We start from the raw sequence: 18,707 nt of genomic DNA on the forward strand, positions 1-18,707 counted from the left end.
GCCCTCCCTCTCCTCTCCTCTCCTCTGCTCTGCTCTGTTATGCCGCACTGCTGCCATCTGATATGATTAAACTTCCCAGGTTTGTACAGCCGCCTCTCCCTCGACTCGGCGTGGGTGCCATGTTACTTTCCAGACAATCTGATGGTTTCGATCATCCAAGCCCGCGCTGGCTGTTGGCTCTGAGAGGCCGGGTCACGTTTTACCAAGCAACGTCCAAGACATCTCTCGTTTCCGCTTAGAGGCTTCCTGGTCCCCCTTCAACCTCTTCAGATCAACAACCCTCCTCACCCTCCTCTAATCACCCATGAGCCCTGTCGCTGCCGCCGCAAAGCCTTGACCTTTTCGTCTGGAATCCAGCACCGTCTGGTATCTTACCGCGCTACCGAGATCAGATTAGACAGGCCCGCCGTCGTTCTGAATCCGCCTGATCTTCCGCTTGTCTACTTTCAGATGGCAGGTCCTGGGCGACTGCGACAGCTCCGACCTCACATCCAGTTTCAAACCCTCAATGCGACAACGGGATCTCCATTGCCAAAGTCCTCCACGCAGGAGACGCAGGATGACGGCTGGTTTTGTCGTATCCTGGCTCTGGAGGACGGTCGACGAGCAGGCCGGCGACCCAAGGGGACGCCCCACTGAATTAGAACCGTGAACGCCAAGCTTCTTGAATAAGTACTCGGCCTCACGCCATCTGTTCCATTCTCCCCACTCACCTCCAAAGCATCTTCTCAATACAGTGCTTTCACCTTTTCGGCGGGCTCCTCTCTTTCTACATTCCCTCTTTTTTATCTTTCATCTTGCCAGTCAAGCAGATCACGTTGACCGTGCATCTAATTAACCACCTCACACCTCAACGGATTTACACTCATTTTTGATATACCTTTAGTTGTTCGCCCGTCGTCCACCACATAAACCATCAATATGCGTTTCTCACAGATCACCAGCGCTGCTGCGCTTATTGCCGTTGCCTCTGCTGCGAACGCTGCCTCGAACACGGGCGCCAGTGCTGACGGTGCAACCGGAACGACATTGTTGGCAAACGCTATCCAGAGCGGTTCTTTTGTGGATGGATCTCAAGAGATTGGAGCTGATGAGGCCGACCAAGCCAAGTCACTGACATCGACAAACAACTTCATCAACAACTGTGCGGGCAAGACATTGACCAACGGTCTCCAAGTCGTCGGTGGCTCATGTAACGGTATCCGTAAGTGGAAGACAAGCCGGGAAGACACAGATCATGAACTGACATGAACCTAGCCATGGGTGATATTCCCGCAAAGACCGCTATGGTTTCTTCGGTCATCACTTTCCCAACTACTGGTGGAACCCAAGTGCAATCCGACACCACTTTCAACATCTCCGTCCAGATGTCCAACTTGGTTGCTGGATCTTTCACCAACGCTGATGCCACCTACTTTGCCGCACCTCAATTCTTGTCAGGCGGACAAGTTGTCGGCCACACTCACGTCACGGTCCAAGATCTCGGTAACAGCTTGAACCCAACCCAAGCTCTTGATGCCACCCAATTCGCTTTCTTCAAGGGTATCAACGATGCCGGTAACGGAAAGGGTCTCCTTCAAGCTGTTGTCACCGGTGGTCTCCCAGCTGGCAACTACCGTGTCTGCACCATGGCATCCGCCTCCAACCATCAACCTGTCATCATGCCCGTTGCTCAACGTGGTACCGCCGATGACTGCACCAAGTTCACTGTCGGAGGCAACGGACAGGTCGCCAACGCTGCCTCCAACAGCGGATCCGGTGGTGTAGCAGCCGCCGCTGCTGCTGCTTCTGCTGTTGCCGCCGGCCCAGGTGCCGTTGATCCCAACTTGAGCTCCGCCGCTGCTGCTGCATCTGCCACTGCCAGCGCCGCCGCAAAGGGTGGTAACGCCAACGCTGCTTCAGCAGGCAAGGCCTCCGCATCAGGATCTGCAAACGCAAACGCTGGCAACGCTGCCAAGGGAGGCAATGCAAACGCTGCGAACGCCAAGGCTGGAAAGGGAGGCCGAAAGCAGAGAGCCCGTCGGGAATTTATCGCATAAGGTGAGCGGGTGATGAGGGGATGAAGGCGAGGGATATATTGATCATAGAGGAGTTTTTTAATCATTCGTGGAAGGAAATATGGGAGGTGGGAAAGATCGGTGTTTGTTCTTTATCGTCGGTACAATTGGGAGTACAAGATCAAATGCGATGATGGGAATGTCTTCTTTGTCTTGTCTGCTCCTTCTCACATCTCATGTCATCAGTGTCAAATGTCTATAAATTCGCGAATTCGAGCAAAAATGTTAATGTCATAGATTGGCTTCTGAGACGAGTATTTTACAGTCCTCTATTTTCCTGCATTGAAATTCAGTATTGCTTCATCTTTCTTTTCTCCATTGAATTCACTCCAACCTTTCTCCATCAAAGATACTTTGCCAACAATCCGGTTCATGTCATTTCAATGCCAATTCCCAGATCCGCATTGGCAGATTTGCATTGGCAACGCTTCCTCCCTCGAACTATCGCATTGGCATTGGCATAACCATCTAATCTTAGCCTGCCAACCCAAGTCCCCAGGAACGATAAGATGCGATGGATCTGACACAATCCGAATCCCCTTGCAAAGATTAGATCGAGAACCCCAAACGGCTCACGTATGAGGTTGTAACAGACGATCAGACGCGCGCCAAGATAAAGTTAGCATTTTGGCAATCAGATTGATTGGATTTTATGCTTATGATGCAGTCCAGGGGCGCTGGTGCGACGTGGTTGGTTTGGACGGGATCCTAGCGGGAGGCTTTCGCTTCCGGGGTGCTGAGCTAACACGAACCTACTGCCAACGTCTGTGGGGAAGGACGAGAAGGAAAGGTAAACATTTGGTTGTGAAGCAACGCCAGTCAAACGTCAACATCTCAACTTACTTCTGTTCCCAACAAACAATGAGATCGCGATAGCATAGCAATGCTGATGACACAATGTACCTCCCTCCTCCTTAGTTTTTCTTGATAGATTGAATACATACTAACAAACCACCCCCAGGATCGACCCCTCCCTCCGTCTCCGCCGCGCAATCCACTCCGCCGACACCCTCCTCGTCCAACGAATCCTCCACTCCCACCCCTCCCTCCTCCTAAACCCCGACCCCAGCGTCCCCCTCGGCCTCTCCAACACCTCCCTCCACCTCTCCTCCTCCCTCGGCCACCTCCCCATCGTGCGCCTCCTCCTCAAGCTCGGCCACGACTCCACCCCCTCCTCCCTCTCCCTCAACGAGGAGCACCAAACCGCCCTCCACCTCGCCTCTGCCGCCGGTCACACCGATATCGTGCACCTGCTCTGCTCGTCATGTCCATGGTCTATCCCTCGTCGCGACATTCGGGGCCGTGACGCGTTGATGCTGGCCTCTCTGTCAGGCCACGACACCGTGGTGCAGATCTTACTCACGTTCTCTCCATCGGGCCCAGAGGCCTTGTTAGCGGGCTCAGATAACGACGGGAATACAGCATTGCATTTTGCAAGCAGTAATGGGCATTTACTGGTCCTGAGGACGTTGTTGGCGGCGGGAGCGGATTCAGAGAGGCGGAATGTGTGGAGTTGGACGGCGGTGGCGTATAGTGCGACGGTGCAGGCGGAGGTGTATTTTAAGGGGCTGGTGGGCGAGGTGGAAAGGAGGAGGGTGGCGAGGGAGAGGGCTGTGGAGGAGAAGAAAGGGGGTGCGGTTAGGGTTGTTGGGGTGGATGAGGAGATGTAGGGTTGGGATGGTGGAGATGATATTGGAATGCGGTTTGGTGAGATATGGAGAAGAAGTAGCCTGCATTGACATCTGCGGAGAGATACGAAGCATGAGTTGATGACAACGATGAAGATACGATAGAGGGTACATACCAGCAGAGCAATCGCGTTTCGAGCAAGGAGTTTAGGCGTACGAGTTGCTTGGGGGCTAAGGTTTACGGCCTCTGTATTGAGCAATGGAATTTCTGCCTGATTTTGAAGCAATACGTCCATGAAATTTTGTGTCCCTTATATTCACTCTTTCTACCTGCCTGTTTCATGCTCGTGTTCTGGTGAATGATTCCGGATTCCGGATTCTGATTCCTTGAGTCAGCCTCTTGATTTGAGGAACGGAGTACTGCTTTGAGTCCGGCATGCTTGGCTCGTATTCACTCTTTGACTGACCGGACCACCGATTTCCGTGCTCCGGTGAGGTATAAATACCCCTCTCACCGCCCAGAAAACGAAAAAACAGACAAAAGACTCATCGTGAGCCGGGTGCGGGTATAGCACTTATCTGTTGATTGGAACTTATTTTGTTCCATTCTTTGACAGGACGATGATATAAAAAATCAATGTCACGAAATATTGTTGACAACAAAAAACAATTGACAACAAAAACCATTACCATTTTGAGAATATTACTCTACTTTATCGTTCTTTTATACAAGTTTCACTTTTTTCCGCTATAAAACGAAAGAGGGACATGCTAGAAAACTTTCTATATTAACTAGGAACTTGTTATATTCCGTTTTGTGACAAAACAATAATATAAAAAAATTAATATTATTTAATATAATTAACAACGAAAATCATTACCACTTTGAGAATGTTACCCTACTCTATCGTTCCTTTATACAAGCTTTACTTCTTCCGCCCACAAAACGAAAGAGGGACATGCCAGAAGACTCTCCATACTGACCAGCAACTTGTTCTGTTCCGTTCTTTGACAACACGATGATATGAAAAAATCAATGCCACTCAATATCGTTGATAACAAAAAGACAGTTGACAACGAAAACTATCACCACTTTGAAAATGTTATTTTACTCTATCTTTCCTTTATATAAGTTTTATTTTTTTTCGTTACAAAACGAAAGAAAGATATGTTAAAAGACTCTTTATATTAGTTAAGAGTTTGTTATGTTTTGTTTTGTAATAAGACGATAATATGAAAAAATTAATATTATTTAATATAATTGATAATAAAAATTAGTTAACAACGAAAATTATTACTACTTTGAGAATGTTACCCTATTTTATTTTTTCTTTATAAAAGCTTTACCTTTTCCATTTCCCTACCAGATTATCGACAATTTGCCCCCGGATACAGTTATCTTTCCCTACGCAAGAATGAAAGCATGTAGGATAGAGTGATGAATAAGATGATGCGGGGTGGGAGGGGTTTATATAGTTGAGAGACGTTTCGATCACGAAAGGTTTTGCGTGCCAGTGGGACTTTTGGAGGGCGTGAATCGCTGTGGTAGCGTGAATTGTTGTGAGTTGGTGAGACGTCTTGAAGGACTGAGGCGTTGTGTATTGGTGAACCGTTTTCGGAGGTGGAATTGCTGTGATGACGTGAATTGTTGTTGGTTGAGGAGACGTTTTGGAGACCTGAGGCGCTGTGTATAGGTGAGTCGTTTTCGGAACTCGAATCTTGGAGGTGGCGTGAATCGTTGTAGGTTGACGAGGCGTTTTCGTTCTATAAAGCGTTTCGTGGGTTTGAATTTCTTTCATTAAACGCAATTCGTTTACCACACCTTCAATGCGACGATGGAAAGATGCGACCGCTCTCCCGGTTCCAACTTGACAAGGACCCGGTACGAAACTACAATGCCCGGCATCTAAGCCTGATGTAGCTGTCTATTGTTGGGGTGGGTTTGTTTGAGAGTCCTTGTATTGCCGTTGTTTTGCTTTTGCTGTCAACCCATACCTGCTTCTGTCGATTTATATTATAATACAATAACATAAAAGATGACTTTACTCGAGCATATCTGCCCTCGTCGGCATTACGTTTAACACTCTTTTATATTTATTCTTTATACTCCATTCAAGTATCTTGATAGAAAGGTCATAGATATTTGATGATTAAGCGTTCATTAGAGCGAGATCACAATCCTAGCCTTTATATCGCTCCACAGTTCATTTTTTGAAAAGTGACCTTGCTTTATCAACTCCCTCTAGGGTCGCAATATCAAAAGTTGCCTGAATTGCTCTGTGATCGGATCTGTGATCGGTCGTGTGGGTTGTGCCTTGCTCCTCTCTTCCTCCCCCACTCCTGATATATCAATCGTGCAGTAGTGTGTTAGTTATGGGATGCCATACTACTAGCAAGTTGGCTGGCTGAGGACGATGGATTGATTGATCTTGCGAAGACTGAGGCGTAGGGCTGCTGCCGGGATTGATGCCCCTGAATTTGACACGGCGCTTGCGCTCGATACCATCTCTGCTAGTTGTGCTCTGGTTTCTGCAAGTTGGGCTTTGATTTGATCTCTGCTAGTTCTGCCTTGGGTTCCACGTTGCTGCTCAACTCTCCTCAATCATCGAGAAAATAATGGACAATGCGTCGCTTTCCCCTTTTCTCGTCCTTGTATTACCTCCAGCCGCTGCGCGAGTTGGTACCCCGGGTCGGAGTCGCGTGCGATCTGGTCGTCGTGGGGCGTCTGACGTCTCTGCCATCACTTCAATCACGTTATCTGTATCACACTCGTCGCTCTCCTGCCAATTCCTCGCTTCACTAGATCTTTGGCTCAGTGTTGCGAAACGGTTGCGGTCAGCTATCTCTCCAACACGCTTCATCTCCTCCAGTTCCAGAGCCTTGGTCTTCAATATACGTTCACGAAGCGACTGACACCGCCCGAATCCTCCACCATCCTTTCCATCCTCCCTCTCCCAGACTGTTGAATCGAATTCTGAATTATAATGCTGGATCGAATAACTCCGCGACAGCCAGTTATCGATTGTCTCACGTGTTCGCGTAGAGAAGCAGATATACCTATATGTAGGTATCATTTATCACTAGCTTCTACCATATGACGATCAGCCGTACACGCATGCTCGAGAGCTTCCGCAGCGATAGACAAGCTCTCGCCAATTACATATACCACCTCGAAAACGTGAAAACCCTTGAAGGTCTCTGCCCACAAACGAACAATCGATGCCGCTGCTCGACGCACGCGGCTTACCTAATCGGAATGTTCAAGTAGCAAGTCTGCCAAGTCGGTTTCACGGATCAGTGAAATGACCATTCCAAGCATTTTATGTTCGTTTGCGCTTAGAGATGCCATGCCAGAAACCTCGATGTTGGTAGCCAGTGCGCGAAGCCAATGGCTGAGAAGGAAAGTGCATTCCAGATTCGAGACAGCGTGCTGGCAACTCCAATTCAAGGTCAGGGTCCGAGCCACGAATGCGATTCCGACCCGGACCGGGAGCAGTGGCAGCAAAGACCAAAGTGTAGGCTACTGGCAGCCATACAGCTGTACTCGTGGCGCCGAGATCTTGGGAAATGAACGACAACGAGCCACCAACGAAGTAGAGAATAATCTGAGCGCCTGTAAATAGATTTAGCGATGTCGATGACGCCGGTGATACCATGTCCCAATACCTGTATAGAGCGTGCACAAGAAGGTTGCAGCGGCCATAGTCTTAAAGTTCCAAACGACTTTGCCTTCCGAATCGTCGCCCTTGAATGCCGCTCTGTTCTCAATGTCGATAACTGCAAGAGTCTCTACTTTCTCCATACTGCTGTCAGGTACACTGTTTGAGCAGGCCTCGACATGTTCTGTAGTTCCTGATTAATCTCTAATGGTGTCCTTTTCTTGCATATCGGCGGTGGCTCCCAAGTAAAAGCAGTAGAGTGGTTGTGTCAAACTGGCTACCTACCAAAGAATACCCAGAGATATGGATAGATTAAACACCGAGAATGCAGATGTTTGAGGTCTGCTTTCCGGCGGACTGGGGTACAGCTCATTAGCGAAGCGGAGTATGGGGTGGTGTCCTTGAAGTTGGTGGAGGGGCACTTTCAACGGCGCTAATCAGGACGCACACAGTCGGCTAGCACTGTTGTTCTTAGTGTACTTTGGAGACAAAATCTCCATCACGCTACCCTAGCATTACCCGGAGAAAGAGCCAGACTGATAGGTATCAAAACTCTCATCTCCTATTGGTGATGAGGTAGGTGTCTTGCGGATACGTAGGGCCACCATGGTCCACGTTGGATCTGCATGATGATTATGCAAACAGCTTTGAGAATCTATCATTTCAAGACTTGGGGAGCGTCATGCTTTCCATTGTTGTCATTTTCCAATGATATTCATTTAACCTGGCTCCTGCAATCATTATGGAAGCATTCCGAAGCTCGGTCCATCAATATTCGAGTGAGATACTTATCTCTAGTTCGTGAACTTGTCGGGTTTGATGAAATTTGGGTCATTCCGCCTCTTCTACACTTGCAATAGTCTCACCCAGTTGGTTTCATTTGCCGGCATTTCATCTCGTGCTGGTTTTCTCTCCTTTGGCCCGCTTGGTGGTCACGTAGCTCATGGAGAGCCATGGATGTTATCATGAATCGACTATTGCAATATGTGTTGACTGAATCATTTTCTTTCTCAATCGGCAAAGACAGCCTTGCCAAATGCTTCAGCGCGCCTTCCACTCTCGACATCTCCAAATGGCAGCACCTGTGTTGCGTAGAACCAAGCAACGCCTCTTTCACGATTGGCTTCCCATATTGGACCCGCATAGCCTGCCCAGGTGATGGTTCCCTTTGGAACCCCAGATGCTTTCACTTCTTCTGTCGTCAACGCACTCCCCATTCCATGGTTAAGCTTGACGCCAGAGTCGGGGATCCAATGTCCCCATAGTTTCCATCCCTGGGCATTCATAGTTTCAAATGCATCTCCACCGACTTCAAGCTTTGGCGTGAACAGCAAGTCGATCGTTTCTGGTTTCAACAGAACGGGTTTATCGCTGATCAGATCCCCGAGAACTTTGAGAAAGTCTGGCACAGTTGAGTACAGACCGCCGCCACCCATCTCCTCCTTGACAGGATCAAGCAAGCCATTATCGCCAGCCACAAGTTCACCTGCCTCCAGACCACCACGAACGCTCATGGTAACAAGCTTCTCCTGCACATGTTCAGCTTTTTCAAGGTGGAAAGTTGAACTCTTCATGCCGAGTGGTCGAAACATATTATCTTCGAGGAATTGACCAAATGTGGTTTTATTGAGCCGTCCAACGAGCAGACCTGCCCAGTCACACCCACCTCCATAGCACCAATTGGATCCGGGCTCGTGAACGAGGGGGACTGCAAATCCTTCGACAATATTGCCATTCAGAGCAATGGGGACCTCCCCCCGAGATTGCCTCCAAGCTTGGAGGCGTAGATCTAATACGTCGTACGAAACTCCAAACGTGTGAGTAAGAAGTTGACGAAGGGTAATTTTGTTTTTGACAGACCTAAGCTTGAAGCTAATATCATCAACACTTAAAGTTTCCCCTCTGCCACCGGGTCCCGCCGGAGCAAAAGGTTTGTCAGTCGTGAGAAGAGGCAGCTCCGCGAGTTCCGGGAGGTATTTTTCGACAGGCTCGTCCAAGCTGATCAGCCCTCGCTCGACACATTGAAGGGTAGCGACGGAGCTGATGATCTTGGTGCAGGATGCAACAACGAAGGTACTGTCCAGAGCAATTGGCTGTGCACGTGGAAGGACAGATGTGAACCCGGATGTCTTGGAGTAAATTATTTTGCCTGAAATCAACTTAGACTCCCATTCTTGAGCTTCGAGAGCTAGCCTTACCTGTCTTATCCACAGCAGCTGCTACAACACCAGGCATGACTTTCGAGCCTCGAGCTGTAGCCTTGTCCAGCTCATCGCCCCACACTTCGAGTGCCTTTGTATCCGGCATAACGAAACCCTGGACTTAGTAAAAGGTCGTAGTGAATATACGAAAGAAAAATTATCATTTAATGTAATGAAAAGGTATTGCGGCATTGCAGGGACGGAAAAAGTCAAGGTCTTTGAGTACAATGTTTGGAGACTAATAGATTCAGTAGAACGAAGTTAAGGAGAAGTGGGGGTAAAAACCCCTCGACCCCGCCCCCTCACTCCGCACCTAACATTCAGTTTTGTCCAATCTTCTCCAAATGTCCCCGAATGTCTATTTACTTTTGATTTTCGTCGAATTTTAAGTCACGCGAAATCACATTTACTTAATTTCATAATTCTATTAAAAATACGTTTCATTGTCGAAGTACGCATTATCAAATGCTCTGCGACCATTGTTTACCATAATAGATGCTAAGCGAGTGCTGCTGGCCCAATCGCTTAGAGCCCGGTCGAATAGCATGGAAATGTTTTCCAGATGAAGAAATACGATCGTGTAATCTAATGCTATAACTATTTTTCTATGGCAATCCTTTCCAGCATAAGATTTCCCCAGTCTCGAACACAAACTCGTTGTTCTTCGTTCTATCGAACTCCTCCCAAGCTTCCCTCCAAATATCCATTTGGTCCCTCGTAGCAATTCCAGCTCTGATAGCCTGCTCAGCACTTTCCCCTTTCATACCTTCCAAATGGCTCGGGAAGCGCAGTTCTCCCATGTTCAAAACAATCTTTCCCCCATTATCTTGAAAGCCAACCTTTTGAGCCCATTCTTCTAAGTGACCTCCTGCGTCGATATGGCCTCCATTTCTGTCTATGAGAGCTACCGTGTTGTCCCAATATTGCCGGATAGCAGGCAAGTCGGGCTTGAGAGACAAGATGCGGCGTCCATTCCCCTCTCGGCAAGCAACAATCCTACCAGGTTTGCAGATGCGGTAGAATTCCTGGAGTGCTGTTATCGGCTCGGTGAGATGGATAAGGACTTGGTGTGCGTGGACTACGTCGAAGGAGTTGTCCTTAAAGTCTGAGAGCTTCATGGCGTCGCCAACCGCGAAAGTGAGATTAGGGAACTCGGGCAAAGGGAATGTAGAGCGGGCTCGCTCAATGATAGGGCTCGTGACATCGACTCCAGTAACTTTGCCGTCAGGGACTATTTTCGAGAGACCTGCAGTTATAGTTCCCGGGCCACAGCCGACATCGAGGATGGTCATGTCGGGCTTGATATATTGAAGAAGATAGGCGCAGGATGTAAGGACCGTGCGGTCGCCGTAAAACTTGGTGACTGAAACGTCTTCCCCTTTGAAGTGTTCGTTGTAAGCCATTCTGTAGAAGGGCGAATGACCGAGTGTGCCTAGTCCAGTTCCAGAATACACAAAAGCGTTCCAACGGGTCAAGATGCCGGCTGTAACATATGACAAATCAGCAGTGGATGTTGGAAGTGGAAGGGCAGCAGTACGTTAGAATTCACAACTCCGATGTGGAAAATAAGGGCGAAAGTGAAAGTGATTCCTGCTGCTGATGATATATGGGAAGTGCTACAACGTTGTGGACATAGATTTATATAAACGAGCTGTGCCCAGGTGCTGTATCACACAAGTGCGCTGCAGCTGGCAAACAAATTCGTATTCGGACCCAAAAGAGCTGCACTGAAAGAGCAGTTACGAGCTACCCCTGTGAGCCGAAAAGACAGGCGAGCGGTCAAGCCAGTGGCGCCAAGTAATTCGCATCAGGCAGAACATTTCTGCCTAGCGTTTTATAGGGAATTCGTTTAAGCAAGGGGGGGTCTGTTTAATAGACAGTCTGAATTCACAGAAATACTCCGCCCTGATACAAAGTATGGCCAAGACCTGTGGATGCCGGATCATGATGCGGCTGGCCTGATGCTGGACGATCGGAACCGGACGATGTCGAGTCAGCAATACGTTGGAGAAGGCGCCTGGAATCGTGGAAGCGATATCATGGCTTGGGAATGTCTGCTTGGGGAGCAGCGCGGAGGTGGTCGGGTTAGCAGCTATGCCGCTCCGGGTCGAGCATCTGACTTAACCGCCTTGCCAAAGGTCAACATCGACGTTGGAGCAGCGGACTTTCGGGAAGAGGATTTCGCTTATGCGTCGGTTTTATGGAAGTGCGGTGTACAAGCTGAACTTGATGTTTGGCCCGGTGCATTTCATGCATCCGATCTTCTGGCGCCCACGGCAGTAATATCTGTTGCAACACGAGGGGACTAGATGAGACGCGCCTTATCCTCATTGTTTCCTCTCTGTATGAGCGCGTGAGAAGTTTAATGTACACTGAACTGGCTTAGACATTAAGCACTGGACTTAGATGTATGTTGGAGGCAAGCAAAGAGCGAAAGCTATGGATGCAAGGACAGTTTTGTGCTTTGGACTTGTGAGAACATAAATTCAGTGACAGATCAAAGCTATGGAACCATGAATCAGATAGAGTGACTATGCATTCTTTAAGTGGGGATCAATATTTGCATTTACCCTTCGTGAGGTCGTATCACAATTTTCACCCCGCTGACTCCCTTCTTATTCTTTGCCAAAGCCATCTCTAAAGCTGCAAGCCCTCCAGTAACGATTTCAACGTTGATCGGAACGAATATCCCTTTAGCTAGCCAGCCATCGTCTCCTCCAAGTGCGTTCATCAGCGGCTCAGATATATGCCTATTCTCAGGCAGAGATCCTAAGCCAACGACCCGCTTTGTGTGCACAGGTCTTTGAGGGTCGGGATGAGGTGGTTTTATTGGCTGCTGCATTTTGGGAAGCAAAGTCACAACATCGCCGCCTTTTAGTTGCTGGAGAATATCGATTGCTAGAAGGGTGGTTGTCTCAATGGAGATAGCGTCCAGGACGTGGGTGGCTTCCAGGCCATGGGTCGCAGCTGCATAGTCGGCAGGCGTGGCACTTGAACGATCCAGAACCTCGGTAGCTCCCAGACGCTGTAGGGCAGCGAAATGTGATTTCGAGCTGTTGGTGATGATGCGTTGAAATCCAGATATCCTAGCAAGTTGAATGGCATACTGACCAACAGAACTTGATCCACCCAGTATGATAATTGCCTTTCCCTGTCCGGACTGCTCGCCTCCTTCGGTCCACGGTGGTTGGATGGCGAATCCGGTATCCGAATAGAGTGCAGTGGCAGCTGCCATACTCGATAGTGAAGTAGCTCCAGCTTGTTCATCGGAAATTCTGCTGGGTGTTTTCCCGACGAGGACGGCGGGCATCTTGCAGTACTGTTGGAAAGTCGAAGCATCGCTGTTACCGATGATGCCTTGGAAGAAGACTCGATCACCCACGGAGAGAGTGGTTACTTCATCGCCGACTGCTGCAATATTCCCGGCCGCATCGGAGCCAAGCACAGCAGGATAAGTCAACATGTCTCCGAAGTCGTCCCTGAGCTTCCAATCGACTGGGTTGATAGCGGTGGCAGTGATCTGGATCAAAACTTCATCAGACAAGATGGAAGGAGTCGCCCGAGTCACAATCTGGTGTTGACCGTGACGAACGCGCAAAATAGCGGCGTTATTTGAAGTTGGAGGAGCCATTGTCAGAGTAATTATGCTCTACTATGTCGGGGCCAGCAGACAACACGTTGACTATATATACTGTAGTCATCATAATAAGTATTGGGCAGCCCATCCAACACGGTGCACGAGGGGAATCCACACCATAGCTTACCAATCGAAGATTTTGGCCGCAGGTCTTCTCGGGGCGTTCTCGGAAACAAAAATCTGTAATAACGCTAAGTAATTCTTTTTTTGATAATTTACTGGTGATCAAGAATATTGACTCGAAAGATTATAACGAATTGAATCTATCCATCTGCCGTTTCAACTTTGGCTAGGTGGTCTTGGTTAGGGCCCACATTTAAAGTTTATCGACTTGCCAGGATCGAAGCTAAAGATAACCTTTATACTTGCCGGTAAAGGGCGGTTCGAAAGGACGCTACCAAATGCTGCAGGTGGATTGACACTTCCAAGGGCATTGTCAAGGAGTGGACATGCATTTTCAAGTTCGGCATCGGACTGTCCTCCGCAATCTGACGGACTGAAACTCTGAAGACTATGGTCCTCTCCTGAGATCTGAAAAGAACCAGGTAGATTGAAGGGTCCAAGGGACTTCGAACTGCTCCACTTTCAACAATTTCAATTTCAGAAGCAGAGCAGAGGAGATCAACAATGTTCTCACATCAAAGTATATTTATTTCTCTCTGATGTTTCTTTGGCCCCACGTATTCTTCCTGACCCCCACGATGTGAATCATACAGCATAACCTTGAGCAAATACTTCGAAGATCAAAGCTCTCGCATGCAGTTTCTTGAAGAAAAAGCACCAGAAGACACTATCAGATTCCACAGCCCGCTTCTCACGCTTCATAGCAGACCTTCACGTATCATTCCTGCATTCGCATTATGAAGATGGTCAATGCGAAAGGCGTTCGCCGATTCAGCACATTTGGTTCAATGAGAGCTTGAGATAGGGCGGGATGAGAAATATTTAACTTTAATCTGATGCGGAGAAGCTTACCACTGGGGCTCTCTTGTTCTCTCAGACTTGGATTTAAGCTTCCGCGGAAACCGGTCTTGTTGCAATTTGAGCCTCTTGGCGCCTACGGACAATTAACAGCAGTAGTGCGATTTAGCGAGGGTACTAAACCCTTTGCTTCTAGCTCTGCTCTTATGTTATAATCGTTGGCGGCATAAAACGATCAGATAATTACTATGATGTCTTTTAATTATTATGTTCACCATTCAGGTTCTGTTGTCGTGATCTCCTCCCCCCATAATTCCTCCGGCTAATGTCATTCCGGACCCAGGCACCTGGGCAACAAGTCAAGGATAGTCGCTGCACAAACGTCATAAGGGTCCCGCCTCACTGATGGACGGCTGTTGAATCCCGCACCAAACCCTAAATGGATCGAAGATGGGGCGTCGCACTGACGCTCGGGAGGCTACCACGGGTTATTACAGGCTACCTTATGGCGACAGAAGCCTAGAACCCGTCAAGGGCTCCAACGGCTGTGGGACCCGAAGGAACTTATCGTCACCACCAGTGCCGATCTTTCAGGCTCAGAGATGTAGGGACTGAACCAAGACCGGCGGGGAGAGGCCCGCTACTGTGTGTGTGAGTGTGTGAGCTTCTTGGGCCGTGCGACCTTCAGCAGAGTAGCAACTCACGATATACTCTGTCTTGCCTGCGTGCTCTGAGTCGTGTTTGCAGTCACCAGCATGGAGACTTCCCCGATATTGCAGGGACATGAGTAAGGGCCACAACGGGCTCTATGATGTTATAAAACTCCTGCTTGCAGACTGGTAAGATTTTGTTCCACCTTCGTGTAGTAATCTTGCAACGAAATGATGATTGTACTGACAATGTCGATACTTACAGCCTTCAGTTCCCAACGCAACCACGATGCAAGCCCAGAGTGGCTCTGCATTTCATGCTGGCATCGAGTTTCAACTTGCTACTCTCCGCAACCTCCCAACTCCAATACTTGTCCTATCTCCACTGCGCGTCATTATCTTCGCGAACCGTGGTGGCCAGAGAGTTCTTGGAAGTACCGATCCTACTCGGTCTCCTGAACTTGGCATTGCTGGCAAAACCCCAACTGAACTCGGAATCAAGCTGCTGTATAATCGACAATGGAATGTGGTGCTGGACAAATTCCTTTCCGAGCAGAAGAGTGCCAGATCCGAAGGAAAAGGTATAAATGAGGATGCGATTCATGAGGTGGACGCAGTGGTTACAAACTCCCATCTAAATTTCGAGGAGAAGTATTATCGCATCCTGATCTCGGCCATAGATGGAAAAGATGGGTGCCAGTTTGTCCTTTCATTGGAAAAATCGCCGCACGTCGAGAAGAAGTTGATACCACGAAGTGAAGAACCTCTGTTACGTCGAGAAGAAGGAATTCCTGCCATACCTCGTGATCCGGTCCATGACTCGCCAACAGTTGGCTCTAGGGATATTGCTCGGATCAAAAAGGCGGTATTCGACAGTAGTGATGTGCCTGGTTTTATCCTCAGCGTCGACGAGAAATTTTATCTCACCAACAAGAAAGCCAGAGAGGTGATAGGGGATGTCATGGGAGATGATAAAGGCTGCACAGATGGTCTGGCTCTACGAGAACTATTGGAGATTTGGGACGAAACCTTCACGAAACGACTGGATCCTACAGAATTTCCTGGACTGAAGCTGGTCAGAAACAAGCAGCCCTTCACTGACTACCGTTGTGGATTTACGCATGCTGTTACGGGAGAGAGGGTTTTCATGAGCGTCAACGGAGAATGTCTTTATGATGATGACACTGGAGAATTTATGGGTGGTATTTGTTGGTGTAAAGACTTACAAGAATACTCGGACTTTTTATGTGAGCAGCAACGACAACGGCTGGAGAGCCATGAAACTACTTGCAATCTGTTGCCACATCTGGTCTGGACCACCACTAGGGATGGAGAATGCGATTGGTTCTCGGAACGTGTAAGTCTTTGGGCAGCAAACATCCTCGAATCACTACTAAATAAGTCAGTGGTATCAGTTTACAGGTATGACAAAGGAAGAGTCACTAGGCTCTGGCTTCCAAGAAGCCATACATCCGGACGACTTTCCCCTTCTCATGGAGAAATGGGAGCATCACAGAGAAGCTGGAAACGAATGTGAAGTTGAGATTCGTTATCGACGGCATGACGGACTTTACAAATGGATGCTTGCTCGTGCATGCCCCCTTAGAGACGAGCAAGGCAGGATACTGAAGTGGTATGGGACCAATACTGACATTCATGACTTGGTCATGGCACGAAACAAGGCTGCAAGAAACAAGCTGCAGATGCTCACAGTTCTCGCCCATGCGGAGGTCAACCTATTCTCCATCAACAAAGACAGAATCGTCACGATGGCTGAAGGTAGTATGCGTTGGGACTCGGAGGCAGAAGAGTATGATGCTCGCCACAAAATAAACTTTCTTGGAAAGGATGCCATCGAAGTCGCACAGCATACTCAGCCCGGAGGCGTACCTGGTATACCACAATACGGCCCTGTTAGAGGACTAGAGCTAAGTTGCTTTTAGGATATGAACGAATCATCCTAGATGTTCTATCTGGGAAAGTTGGCGTTGCACAGTCGGAAGATACTATCAATGGCAGAACATTCCGGACTCGTGTTGCTGCTGAATTGGAGCATAACGCGGCGGATGGCGGACAGAAACCAGAGGTAATAGGTGTTCTAGGCTTGACTATCGATGTAACAGATATGAAAGCACGAGCAGCCCTTGAAGTGGACAATACGAGACTGATGATGGAAGAACAAGCTGCGAAAGATTCCAACAAGATGAAGAGTCAATTCCTGGCAAATGTACGATTGGCCAATCCACGTCTAGACTCTTGCTGACTTTGGACAGATGTCACACGAAATGAGAACTCCCACAGCTGTAGGTCATCCCCGCTCTTTATCACTTATTTCTGACAATTCATAGGGAGTCATCGGCATGGTGGAACTACTCGGTGAAGATCCAACGTTGACTCCAGAACAACGAGAATATGTTAATAGCATTCAGTTATCAGCTAAAGCATTGCTCACAATCGTCAATGACATCTTGGACTTTTCGAAGATAGAGAGTGGACGCCTAGATATCGAAGAAGTTCCTTTCAACCTGTCATCTGTTGTCGGCGAACTCTGCAAGCTTTTGGGAATGTTCGCACAACAAAAAGGCCTCGACTTTATCTACGAAGACAACATGGATGGAGACTTAGAAGTCTTAGGAGATCCCGGCCGAACGAGACAAGTATTGTCAAATCTGTTGACCAACGCCTTGAAGTTCACAAAGGAAGGCAGTGTCAAATTGGCTGTTACATCAACAACCACCGAAACCAATGGCGATGAAATCGTCGAAGCGCGATTTCTTATCGAGGATACTGGCATTGGCATAGAGAAAGATGTACTGGACAAATTGTTTCAACCATTCAGCCAAGGCGACTCTTCCACAGCACGACTCTATGGTGGGACAGGATTGGGCCTCACAATATCCAAGAACGTAAGTTGATCATCTTGCAGCATCACGAAGTTAAGTTCACAGAATCTAGCTTGCAAGTCTCATGAATGGCTCTATCGAGCTAGAATCAACTCCAAAGCAAGGAAGCAAAGCCACTTTCATCGTCCCTTTCAAAGTATCATCTTGGACACGTACCTCCGTACGCGAGACATTCTCCACATCGCCGAATCTAGGATTTCATACCAGATCCACTTGGAAACAGCCCCTCGCTCATCGCTCAATTAACCAAGACCTCCTCAACCAACAGATCTCAGCCAGCGTAACAACGAGCTTCCCATCTCTTTCGCAATCTTCCTCAAGACACCCCTCACTAGACAATACTTTCAATCTCCAAATCGGCTCATTAACTCCAGAACAAAGGAGCAAAACTCACGTTCTCGTCGTTGAGGACAAGTACGCAACCAACCATCCACCACTTACACGAATTCTGCTGACGCATATACAGTCCCATAAACCAGACCATTGCTATCAAAAATATCCACAGACTCGGCTTCCCGGTAACAGCCGTCTGGAATGGCCGCGAAGCTCTCTCCTACCTCCTGAACCCTTCACCAACACAACCTCGTCCTGCGGTTATATTGATGGATGTTCAGATGCCTGTGATGGATGGGTATGAAGCTACGAGAATATTAAGGACCAACAAAGACTACGCTGTTGCAATCGATACGGGCGTTGGTGCTAGCAGTGCGAAGAACGTATTAAGTTTGAAGGATAGAATAGAGGAGAAGGAGCCAGAGGCAAAAAAAATGGAAATGCTGAGAGATATACCCGTCATTGCGATGACTGCTAGTGCTATACAAGGCGATCGTGAGAAGTGTCATGAAGCTGGCATGGACGACTACCTTGCGAAGCCGGTGGAGAGAGGAAGTTTGGAGCAGATGCTTCTCAAGTGGGCTGGAAGGAAAAGAGACGGATGAGAGTGGTGTGGACACTGTAAGATTACATCTGTATGATATCTTGTACGATTACCATTCCTATTTAGCGACATGATTTCTATCGTCATGATGAGGAGTCTGCGACGTTGAGGGCG

The 18,707-nt window shown here is 48.3% G+C and overlaps 8 protein-coding genes across 8 annotated transcripts; 4 read left to right on the plus strand and 4 right to left on the minus strand.

Annotated features, from left to right (window-relative positions):
- The first annotated feature begins 780 nt into the window (after window positions 1–780).
- On the plus strand, window positions 781–2,136 carry LY89DRAFT_128786 (uncharacterized protein). Its single transcript, XM_018205223.1, has 2 exons — window positions 781–1,204; window positions 1,258–2,136. The coding sequence occupies exons 1-2, from the start codon at window positions 922–924 to the stop codon at window positions 2,037–2,039; spliced, it is 1,065 nt and encodes a 354-aa protein (XP_018069420.1). The 5' UTR covers window positions 781–921; the 3' UTR covers window positions 2,040–2,136.
- A 711-nt stretch (window positions 2,137–2,847) lies between these two features.
- Window positions 2,848–3,980, plus strand: LY89DRAFT_686624 (ankyrin). The gene is made up of 2 exons (XM_018215329.1): window positions 2,848–2,956; window positions 3,019–3,980. Coding segments are annotated over exons 1-2 (711 nt in total). The 5' UTR covers window positions 2,848–2,954; the 3' UTR covers window positions 3,728–3,980.
- A 1,896-nt stretch (window positions 3,981–5,876) lies between these two features.
- On the minus strand, window positions 5,877–7,487 carry LY89DRAFT_720466 (uncharacterized protein; the record flags this gene model as incomplete). The annotated part of the gene is made up of 4 exons (XM_018218570.1): window positions 5,877–6,742; window positions 6,797–6,932; window positions 7,044–7,298; window positions 7,352–7,487. 4 exons carry the CDS (start codon window positions 7,485–7,487, stop codon window positions 6,274–6,276), a joined length of 996 nt encoding a protein of 331 aa, XP_018069422.1. The 3' UTR covers window positions 5,877–6,273.
- An 867-nt stretch (window positions 7,488–8,354) lies between these two features.
- Window positions 8,355–9,760, minus strand: LY89DRAFT_649704 (beta-lactamase/transpeptidase-like protein; the record flags this gene model as incomplete). The annotated part of the gene is made up of 2 exons (XM_018212077.1): window positions 9,543–9,760; window positions 8,355–9,493 (listed from the first exon to the last, which is right to left on the minus strand). The coding sequence occupies exons 1-2, from the start codon at window positions 9,649–9,651 to the stop codon at window positions 8,355–8,357; spliced, it is 1,248 nt and encodes a 415-aa protein (XP_018069423.1). The 5' UTR covers window positions 9,652–9,760.
- Window positions 9,761–10,130: 370 nt separating this feature from the next.
- On the minus strand, window positions 10,131–11,031 carry LY89DRAFT_686626 (UbiE family methyltransferase). The gene has a single exon (XM_018215330.1). It carries the CDS (start codon window positions 10,946–10,948, stop codon window positions 10,151–10,153), a length of 798 nt encoding a protein of 265 aa, XP_018069424.1. The 5' UTR covers window positions 10,949–11,031; the 3' UTR covers window positions 10,131–10,150.
- Window positions 11,032–11,506: 475 nt separating this feature from the next.
- On the plus strand, window positions 11,507–11,854 carry LY89DRAFT_589295 (esterase/lipase; the record flags this gene model as incomplete). Its single annotated transcript, XM_018209521.1, has 1 exon — window positions 11,507–11,854. One exon carries the CDS (start codon window positions 11,507–11,509, stop codon window positions 11,852–11,854), a length of 348 nt encoding a protein of 115 aa, XP_018069425.1.
- Window positions 11,855–11,941: 87 nt separating this feature from the next.
- On the minus strand, window positions 11,942–13,245 carry LY89DRAFT_686627 (GroES-like protein). The gene has a single exon (XM_018215331.1). The coding sequence runs from the start codon at window positions 13,174–13,176 to the stop codon at window positions 12,112–12,114; it is 1,065 nt and encodes a 354-aa protein (XP_018069426.1). The 5' UTR covers window positions 13,177–13,245; the 3' UTR covers window positions 11,942–12,111.
- A 1,446-nt stretch (window positions 13,246–14,691) lies between these two features.
- On the plus strand, window positions 14,692–18,695 carry LY89DRAFT_649714 (M4WV, histidine kinase-group IX protein). The gene is made up of 8 exons (XM_018212078.1): window positions 14,692–14,942; window positions 15,019–16,110; window positions 16,160–16,646; window positions 16,697–16,980; window positions 17,027–17,056; window positions 17,102–17,659; window positions 17,709–18,070; window positions 18,123–18,695. Exons 2-8 carry the CDS (start codon window positions 15,043–15,045, stop codon window positions 18,592–18,594), a joined length of 3,261 nt encoding a protein of 1,086 aa, XP_018069427.1. The 5' UTR covers window positions 14,692–14,942; window positions 15,019–15,042; the 3' UTR covers window positions 18,595–18,695.
- Window positions 18,696–18,707: the final 12 nt, after the last annotated feature.

Source organism: Mollisia scopiformis, assembly GCF_001500285.1.
Source record: "Mollisia scopiformis unplaced genomic scaffold LY89scaffold_16, whole genome shotgun sequence".
Taxonomy (NCBI): Eukaryota; Fungi; Ascomycota; class Leotiomycetes; order Helotiales; family Mollisiaceae; genus Mollisia; species Mollisia scopiformis.